This window comes from Branchiostoma floridae, unplaced genomic scaffold (assembly GCF_000003815.2).
Source record: "Branchiostoma floridae strain S238N-H82 unplaced genomic scaffold, Bfl_VNyyK Sc7u5tJ_1594, whole genome shotgun sequence".
Classification (NCBI taxonomy): domain Eukaryota; kingdom Metazoa; phylum Chordata; class Leptocardii; order Amphioxiformes; family Branchiostomatidae; genus Branchiostoma; species Branchiostoma floridae.
Genome location: NW_023365786.1, coordinates 67,608 through 77,607, shown reverse-complemented (window position 1 = coordinate 77,607; position 10,000 = coordinate 67,608). Strand labels below are relative to the sequence as shown.

At 50.4% G+C, this 10,000-nt stretch overlaps 1 protein-coding gene across 1 annotated transcript in view; it reads right to left on the bottom strand.

Moving 5' to 3' along the window:
- LOC118408495 (dapdiamide synthesis protein DdaC-like) overlaps positions 1-327 on the bottom strand; it is a 9,569-nt gene extending 9,242 nt beyond the window's left edge. Inside the window, exon 1 of the mRNA XM_035809309.1 lies at positions 1-327. This exon is cut by the window's left edge and continues 267 nt beyond it. Within this exon, the coding sequence (XP_035665202.1) occupies positions 1-170 (170 nt within the window). The 5' untranslated portion in view covers positions 171-327.
- Between the last annotated feature and the right edge of the window lie 9,673 nt (positions 328-10,000).

Genomic DNA, 10,000 nt, shown 5'->3' with positions numbered 1-10,000 from the left:
TGTCTCCCCGCAAGACGAGCAGGTGTGTAAGGCGGTGGCTCCTCCACCTGTACCAGCCGGGCTGCACCCACCGCCCCTGTGCCGCTGAAACACCTTCCCCGGCACGCACGAAGCAAGGGAAGTCTACTGTACGCCGGCAAACACAGCTTTGAAGGGATGGTGGCCGCCATCTTGAATGGAACGCCAACCTTGATAAGTTACCTTTTGACCCCTCGGCTTGTATATATAACGTTAGCAGTTGTTAATCAAACGTTATGTAGTCGTACGATGTGGCGTGACACCTGTATTCCCACAGGCTACCTGCGCACACGTCTGACCCTGGACACGCTTGAGCGCACAATAAAGTGTCACCTGAATAGGGTTGTTTTTACAAGGAGTAACGTTATAGACTTTTGAGTTCAGTGTCCTTGGCAACGTCATGTCGTTGTTTCTACTGTCTGTATCGCCGTGAGCGATAATATCATTACTTTGGCTGCATGTTTGAAAGTATTTTTCTGCAGGCTAGGCAAATTGCTAGACATATAATGCAATACACGAGTGGGAAGATTGCATGCGTTTTGGTGACTTCTTCTTACATATCCGGACTATTTTCCAAGGAGGCTTAAACTTTAATGTTGATGCACTCAACCTTCACGTTATGTCGTTGTTTTTCCTGCCCAATTCGCCGTGAACAGTGCTAGCCTCAGGCTGGTCTAGCGGTCTTTGCATTCATGTTGTGTTACGGGCGAACTACTAAGCACGATGGGTAAAAGAGAAGGAAGAATACTGGTGTCTTGTAGGTGATTTTGATGGCAAAAGAGGTTTAGGCTGTCAAGGTCAATGTGCTTAGAAAATTCTGTTGATGTTTTTTTCCTGTCCATGTACAGTAGAAGCCAGTTAATTGCACACCGGATAATCGCACACTTTTGTTTATTGCACAAAATCCCTAAATCCCATGGTGGTGCGGTCCAGCTTAATAACTTTACTTTGTTGCACCATTCGGATAATTGCTCGAAATATACTGGCAAATGGGGTGTGCAATTAAGCGGCTTCCACTGTACTAGTAACCGTGACAAGTACTAGCCTTAGGCTAGTCTAGTTGCCTTTGTTTCATGCTATGATACATTCAGACTAGGGTTTGCAAACTGGTTTGAGGGCCTATCCGACTAAAGTCTGCTTGATGGAGCCCTGTCTAAACGAACCAATTCATATTGAAACCAGTTCGAAGTACAATAGAAGCCAGTTAATTGCACACCGGATAATCGCACACGTCTGTTAATTGCACAAAATCCCCAGATCCCATGGTGGTGCGGTCCAGCTTAATAACTTCACTTTGTTGCACCATTCGGATAATTGCACGAAATATACTGGCAAATGGGGTGTGCAATTAAGCGGCTTCCATTGTACTAGTAACCGTGACAAGTACCAGCCTTAGGCTAGTCTAGTTGCCTTTGTTTAATGCTATGATACATTCAGACTAGGGTTTGCAAACTGGTTTGAGGGCCTGTCCGACTGAAGCCTGTTTCTGTATCTGTATCTTTATAGCCGGTATAACCGCCCTTCGGCGTAACACACCAGCTTCGATGTTTGATGGGGCCTGTTTGCGGAACGAACCAAATCACATTGAAACCGGTTTGATATGAAGTGTACGTCTGGCATTGCGCCAATCAGACAGTCCATAGTGGTATCTGCAATCATGCAACAAACGTTACACAAAGGTGGTGAGACAGCTCGCACAGGCACCTGCACCATGAACGGGTCACGGTCTCCTATCACGAACAAAGAGCTGAGGGGAAGGTTAAAAGTACTCTCCAAGCAGAGGCTAGGCTCCGGCTGTTTTTGACGTTTCTTTCTCGCTTAGGCCAGGAGACTTCAAGATTTCTGTACAAAATAGAAAGCCCAATAAAAACGCCTAAAAAACGTCAGAAAAAAGCCGGAGCATAACCTCTGCTTGGAGACTCATCAGAGTAAGTTAAAAGTAAACGTTAAAGTCCTTTCTGCGCCAGATTATATAGCCCTGGGACCAAATATATTTGAGCAATCGCTACAGCAGAGGGTATGTACGTAGTTCACTGGTAGTGGTATGTTTTCGACTGCCATTCTCTGTCGCAAACTATCATCATCTTGGACGTTGCCCTGCAGAGATCAGAGGGTATGTACGTAGTTCACTGGTAGTGGTATGTTTTCGACTGCCATTCTCTGTCGCAAACTATCATCATCTTGGACGTTGCCCTGCAGAGATCACAGCTGCAGTACTATGTATGCGGAATAGGGGACGCGTGCGAGTTGCTCTGTTAGTCAGTGACATGCTCTTATCCTGCAGGGCAAAGGTCACCAATCTGACGCAGACGCAGTGGACCCAAAATGAGTCCGTCTTTTCAAAACAAAGTTAAAAGTCTATTTGTTGGTAAATGTTGACATTTTGGAGCTGGATTTTACAGGTAAGGGTTCTGGCCATCTTATTTTGTTACAAATATAGGCTTTCATCCTTGTTTGGAGTGTCCGTTAAACTGTCGAGTAAGTGCAGCTTGCGGGTCATCAGGTCTTCTAATTGAGGTCAAAGGTCATCGTGGATCTTTGGGCCCCCCCGGGGATCAAAGTTGTTAATTGGATGCAGTCGCTCTCAGGGTCTAACCCACACGTGGGATCCCCACTCACTCCCGCCATCAGATCTTAGGGAGCAGGCTGCATCAGAGAGTCTCCGCAATTTCTTCTCCGTCACCTCCGTTCTTCCCTTCCTCCTTCCACCTTAATCATGGGGAGGACCCCGAAAAGAGTGAAGAAGTGCTCTGGTTGTGGCGAGCCGCTGTCTTGTCACAAGGCGGGCCAATACGGCAAGCACTGCCAGGGGGTTGACAAGGATCCGCCGGCAGACAAGCAGCCCATCGAGCTCGAGGACCCCAACCCTAAGTCTGCGATGGACGTCCTGGAACAGCGCAAGGCTGAGTTGGAGAAGGCCATCGCGGAAGCGGAGCTTAGAAACGAGGTGGCAGCTCTTGAGAAGAGACTAGGGGCTCTGAAATCAAGCGGTCCAACCCCCCCGTCAGGCGAGGCGAAGCAGACCGGCCCCAAAGTATCCACGTCGGCGGAGGAGGCGGCTACGCTCGGCGCGGCTCTCCACCTGGGCCCCGGCGACCTGACACTAGACCACCTACGAATGAACAAGGAGCTCGTCACAAGGGTGAACGAGAACTACCCAGACCTCGAGTTCGTCACCCAGGACAGCAAAAAGGCTCCCGCTAAAGGTAAGACAAAGCTTTTGTCTCCCGAGAACTTTGTCTTCAACAGTCAGTCCGCAGAGGCCCCGAAGTATGAAGACCTCTCGGCCGAGGAGTTCCTCAGCGGCAGCATGGGGTTGCTCCTGTCGCCCAACCTCCCGACCTGGGAAGCCAGGGGACGAATGGCCCTTCTTCAGTTCGCCTGCCACCGGCTGGCACGTTATCGCTGGCCGGTCGTCAGGGCCTTTCACCACGCGGCTATCAACCAGGCCCTCCGCGACCCCACGAAGTGGAACAACGATTGGACGGAACTCAAGGACTACTATTTTGACGGCGACCCCGACAACCTCAAGGGCAACAACAACGCCACGGGTAAGCCGAAGACAACCGTCAGGACCTGTTACAAGTACAACAAAGGGGAGTGTTCTTCCACCTCGTGCCGTTACGCCCACTACTGCTCGTACTGCTTGGACACTACGGGACAAAAGTATAAACATGCCGAGTCCACCTGTCGACGACGTGGTGAGAAAACCACGACCAAGAAAGAGGACAGTACTAAAGACTGACTAACTCTCCATAACACGGACTGCCCTGAGGTATGTGAAAACCTTGACATTGGACCATCTACCGTGAATGACCGCCCGTTCCTTCAGACTTTTAGTCATAGTATTCGTATCGATACTAGTACTTTCCCCTGCCAAGAGGGGCCCGACTCTGACATCTTTCCATGTCTTAATGTTATTGATTTCCCCTGCCAAGAGGGGCCTCATGTTGATTTAACTAGTGCTCCTCACCAGGAGGATATTTTATCGCACGTCTCTCATCCTGAGAGAAGTTTGTCACATGCGTACGAGCGCTATGCTCCTGATGATGATGTTGTTGTTATAATTGACGTTCCCTGCCAAGAGGGATCAGATTTTGATTTCATTGATATCCCTCGCAGCGAGGGCACGATGTCTTGTGTTATTCCGCGTGAGAGTACTTCAAGTAATTTGCCACATGTGTACGGGCCGGGTAGTGTTGTTTCGGACGTCTGTTTTCACACGTCAAATGTCCCCATGTTGGAGCAACTGGCCCCCTCCGGTAGTACTGTTGTATATGTCCCCCGACACGAGGGTTTCTCACCGCATGTAACCATATTTGAACGACAGGCCCCTGGCGCCTCTCATACTTTGTCATGTATTCCTTCACGATCTAGCCATTATGATGTTGATGATATTGATGTACCTTGCCGAGAGTGTAGCTCGACCACCGTAGTTGCGTCTCAGAACTCTTGCGATTATTATGATGTTAGCTCTAGCATTGCGGGTACGAATCGGTCGGGTGATGTGATCCCCATCTCTCCCTTCTGTTTGGACTTGCCACCAGCGGCTAAAACTTCCCAGATGTCGGGGTCCGTCACCAGGCCCGTTCTTCAGTGCCCTGGTGTGTTGTCAGATGATTGCGAACAGCGCGATTACCCTTACAGTGTTTATTCGGTCGACTCAGCGGTCGGCCCCCCAGGCCCTGACAGTGTCCTGTCTCCGGTCCCTGTCGAGGGGCCCATCAATCGTTTGAGGAACGCCAAGACGCCCCGTCCTCCCAGCCTCTCCGATTTCCAGCGCTGGCATAACACGGTGCATGCCTCCAGTCCGGCCTGCCCAACTTCAGAGGCTGCCGCCTCCCAGTACCCACCAAGCTGAACGTCCCCGCGTGGCGCCATTATCTCGTGGACTGCACAGATAAGGATCTCTGCGACTTGATCGAATTTGGTTTCCCTGTGAACTACTCCGGTCCGCGTCAACCAGATGTCCCTCTCACAAATCACGCGTCATCTCTGCGCTACCGTGATCATGTTAATGACTATATAAGCAAGGAACTTCGACTCGGGGCCACCATAGGTCCATTACCTACAGACTTCTTCAACCCGCCTTTAATTTGTAGCCCATTACAGACTGTCCCAAAGAAAGATTCCAGTAGCAGGCGGATAGTGGTGGACTTCAGCTTTCCCGAGTTCACGTCAGTCAACGCTGGAATCTCCACGGACACTTATCTCGGCGCTTACGTTACCCGTCTGTAGATGACTTGACTGCCTTAGTTGCGCGGCTCGGCCCCGGCTGTCTACTGTACAAAAGTGACCTTAGCCGGGCATACCGTCAACTTTACGTGGATCCTGCTGACTACCATCTTCTCGGTTTTCAGTGGGAGGGGAGTCGTTTCGCTGACGTCACCGTACCCTTCGGGATTCGTACGGGCTCCCATCTCTGTCAGCGCGTTACGGACGCGGTACGCTTCATCTACGGCACCTACGACTACACTTGCGTCAACTACCTGGACGATTTGGGCGGTGCGGATACACCGGCGCGCGCTCCTGACGCATTCGCGTGCCTGGGTCGACTCTTACTGGACTTGGGTTTGGATGAGGCGGCAGGCAAGGCCGTCCCGCCCACCACGCGTCTCGTCTTCCTCGGGAAGATTATCGACTCCGTGCGCATGACGATTGAGGTCACACCTGAGCGTCTGACTGACACTTTGACGGAATTACGCGGTTGGAGCCACAAAGTCGGAGCGCGACGTCGAGACGTTGAGTCCCTGCTCGGTAAATTACAGTTCATCGCTTCCTGTGTGCGCCCGGGTAGGCTATTCATTTCGCGCATGTTACTGTTTCTGCGCCGTTTTCCGGACAGACACACATGCATGCCCCTCGACGAGGAATTTCGCAAAGATCTGGCCTGGTGGGTCACCTTCCTCCCTACGTACAACGGGATCTCTCTCATCCCCCAGTCCGGGTGGACCAAAGCGGACGCAGTCTTCAGTTCCGATGCTTGCCTGACGGGCTGTGGGGGCTTCTTGGAATCGTCAGGAGAATACTTCCACGCGGTCTTTCCTGCCTTCATCCTCGAGCAGGACCCTTGTATCAACAGCCTGGAACTACTCACGATCCTGGTTTGCGTTCGCCTGTGGGGTCAACACTGGTTGGGAATGCGCATCGTGGTTCTGTGCGACAACGAGGCTTCCGTCACAGTACTCAACTCCGGTCGCAGTCGATCGCCGTTCTTACAGTCGTGCCTACGCAACCTGTGGCTCTGCGCCGCGAAGGGGCAATTCGAACTGCGCGCCGTGCACCTGCCGGGCATTGACAACAGGTTGGCCGACCATCTCAGCCGTTGGAACACGTCTCCGTCACATCGCCAGGCCTTTCTCCGTCTGACGGATGGCATATGCGTCAGTGAAGTCCCCGTCACCCCCTCGAACTTTGAGTTGCTAACGCATCTGTGATTTTTTCAGGTCCTGCGTCTCAACTGTGTCTCCTGGACCGACAAGTGGCCGCCTCCAAAAGGTCAGCTTTCGCCACCGGGACATACAACAATCTTCGGACGCAGTGGCGCTCCTTCCTCCTGTTCTGCGAGTATTTCGGCCTCCCGGCTCTTCCCACGGACGTTCCCACCCTAGCCAGGTATGCGCAGTTCCTTTCCAGGTCATGCAAAAGCCCGGACACCATCAAAATCTACGTCCACGGCGTCCGGCAGCTGCACTTGTTTCACGGCCTGACCGCGCCTCCGGCGAACGCCTTCGATCTTAAACTCGTTCTCACCTCCCTCTCCAGGCACTCCGCGCACGTCAGCCAGCAAAAGTTGCCTATCACGCCTTCGATTCTACTACGCCTCAGGTCTCTGTTGGATCTACGGCGCCCACTCCACGCCACACTCTGGGCGGCCTTTTGCGTCGGTTTCTTCACCCTGCTACGCAAGTCTAACCTTGTTCCTCCATCGGGGACGGCCTTCTCTCCCGACAAACACCTCGCTCGCGAGTCGATTCAGCTCACTGCGGACGGTTTAATGGTTCACGTTAAGTGGTCCAAAACGAGACAGTTCCGACAACGTGTTCTGCAACTTCCAGTGTCCGCCATACCCGGCCATCCCCTCTGTCCGCGTCAGGCTGTTCTCAATATGCTCCACCTTCTTCCGGCTAAGGACAGCTCACCCGCGTTTCTCGTCCCAGCCAGCGGTGGCGGACTGGTGTCGCTCACACACGCCACCTTCGTGTCCCACCTTAAGACCTTGCTTGAAGCCGCAGGCCTTCCCTCAGCACAGTACTCCGGGCACAGCTTCCGTCGCGGCGGAGCTACCTTCGCCTGGCGCTGCGGCGCCGACTCCAACACGATTAAACTGCTAGGGGACTGGTCGTCCGACGCGTACGAAGTGTACTTGGACTCCTCCCTTGAACAGCGCCGGTCCTTCGGGAAGCACCTCGCCGACACCATCAGCCGCGGCCTTCTTGGCTGACCGCTAGCCGGCCTGTCCTCCCCTCTCCCAAAACCTGCTACCGCAATTGTCTGACAGCACTCCAACTAGATAGGTTCGGCATGCGTGCTTTGGCCCTGTGCAAAATTTCAATGTTCATTACATATTATTTAGGAGACTATTTGGTATTATATTGTATATATTCTTCCTTCGCTTGTTCCGTAGTTCGAATGTTCTGTAGTTTAGTCTTCGCGTTCTCTGTACGAGCTACAGTAGCACTCGCACTTGTTGTGTAAGGTTAGGACTACATTACGTATTATAGTCTAACTTGTATTTATTGCGCGTTTAATAGGCATTACCCCCGGGCTTTACTGGGGTCCGCTCCTCCACTCTCTGCACGCCCCTCCTTCCTTTTCTTCTCTTTCGGCTCCGCTGGGTCTGGTCCTGGTGAATTTGTCGTTTTTATGCTTCGTTATTAAAGTTTACCAGCCCAGCACAGTCTCTAGTCCGTCATTGGGAGCGTGCAGATAATTGTGGATCTTTGGGCCCCCCCGGGGATCAAAGTTGTTAATTGGATGCAGTCGCTCTCAGGGTCTAACCCACACGTGGGATCCCCACTCACTCCCGCCATCAGATCTTAGGGAGCAGGCTGTCCACAAACAGGCGCATAAAAATACAAAGCTCGCTGCAGTTCCGTAGGAAAACGTCAGGTAAACCATTTTCGAACTTGGCCTTCCTTTCCACAACCGCTACACACCAACCAAAAATCACAAAGTTCCATTGACAATTTCTCGAGTTACTTGCTGTTGACCTACATATAGACCCAACATAACCGAGAACATATGTTCATGTTATGTGCCACGCCATGGAAATAGAAAAGTTCTAAAATTACGGAATAAAGTTCTTCATAGGATGAAACTCAAGTAATTTACTGCCCGCAGAATTGCAGAATACTACGGCTGGATTTAAGACTCTTTGACACAACATGCAGATGAGCACATGACGTGGGTCAGTCTCTTCATTTATCTATTTATAGGTTCTGGCTGTTCAGCACGCACAGCCAGAGCTGCCCAACCAGCCTGTGGTTTTTGCACAGGGCCCTGCTAACAGACAAGGACAGCTGCAAATGGAATTTGACAAGGACAGGATAATTATCAAGTACATAAAAAGAACATGATGTAATATAGTAGTCATAGTTGTTTTTTGTTTGTTTTTGTTTCTCCTGTCGATTTGACAGATGAGGAGACAGACAGGCTATTTGCCTGTTTTCCTGACCTGCAAATGACTTTTTATGGTGAAGGAGGGGTGAGTAATTAGTTCTCCACCTTCTCGTCCGCTAGAGCACTAAGTCTCATAGCACTAAGTAGTCATAGTATCTACAATAGACTCTACAACAGTATTTATCAACAACAACATATACAGCGAGAGGTCATGCTGGGTCACTGTATACACCTGTAAGGGTCCCTTAAGACATTCCCAGAGTTTTCTATTAAAGGCGGAGTTTTCTTTTGGAGGAAGCAGCAGTTGTGACAGTGCGAGTAGAAGTAAGGAGGGTGTTCCAGGGTGATGTTGCTCTGTAGAAGAATGTTCTCTGGTCTCTGGTGGACTTAATGAGTTCAGATGTCAGGTGGTCGCTGTTCCTGAGGGAGTAACGTGACTCAGTGGCAGCCCGGATTCTGGTCACCAGGGTTTGAAGATGTGGAGGGCAGCGTCCTTTGAGGAGCTTGTACAGGGTAAAAGCGGTGTGGAATCGTCGTTGGAACTGCAGTGATGGTTTAGTGTCTTGTTTCAGTTTCTCTCGTTGTGCTGCCACGGCTCTTCTGATGTGTGGGGGATATCTAGTTCCCACATTTACCATTTACTCAAACATTTATTGTTGTCTCATAGATATGGTAGAAGACTGCATTATCTGCCTGTAAATATAAGTCTTATACCAACGTTTATACTCATCATGTTACTGGGTATCAAAGTATTTCCAGAAAGTAAATCCACCAGGAGTCTATTTCGCACACTTACGTCTGAACACCCTGGAAGAATTGCAAAGGAAATGGCTTATGCAGTTCAATCCTGATAAGTGCTATATCATACACATAACGAACAAACGCACACCAAATGTGTCTCATTACCAGTTTTGTGGTCAGACATTAGAAACCACAAAAAAACAACCACATCTAGGTGTTACGTTAACAACTGGGCTGAAGTGGGGGGGCCATGTTAATGAAATAATAACCTAGGCTAAGCTGACATTGGGAGTAATCAAACGCAACTTGTGGGCATGCCCAGCCAGGGTAGAATGACTTGCATACACGTCACTAGTAAGACCTAACCTTGAATATGCCGCTACAGTATTGAACCCGTATACAAAGAAAGACAAAGATAAACTTGAAAGGGTACAGAACCAAGCTGCCCGATTATGTACAAACAACTACAACAGGGATTCTAGTGTTACCAAAATGAAAAAAGATTTGCAGTGGACGTCACTTGAAGACAGAAGGAAAATGTCCAGACTTTGCATGATGTACAAAATGACCAATAAACTGGTGGACGTACCGACTGATAAGTATCTAATACCGGCTGAAC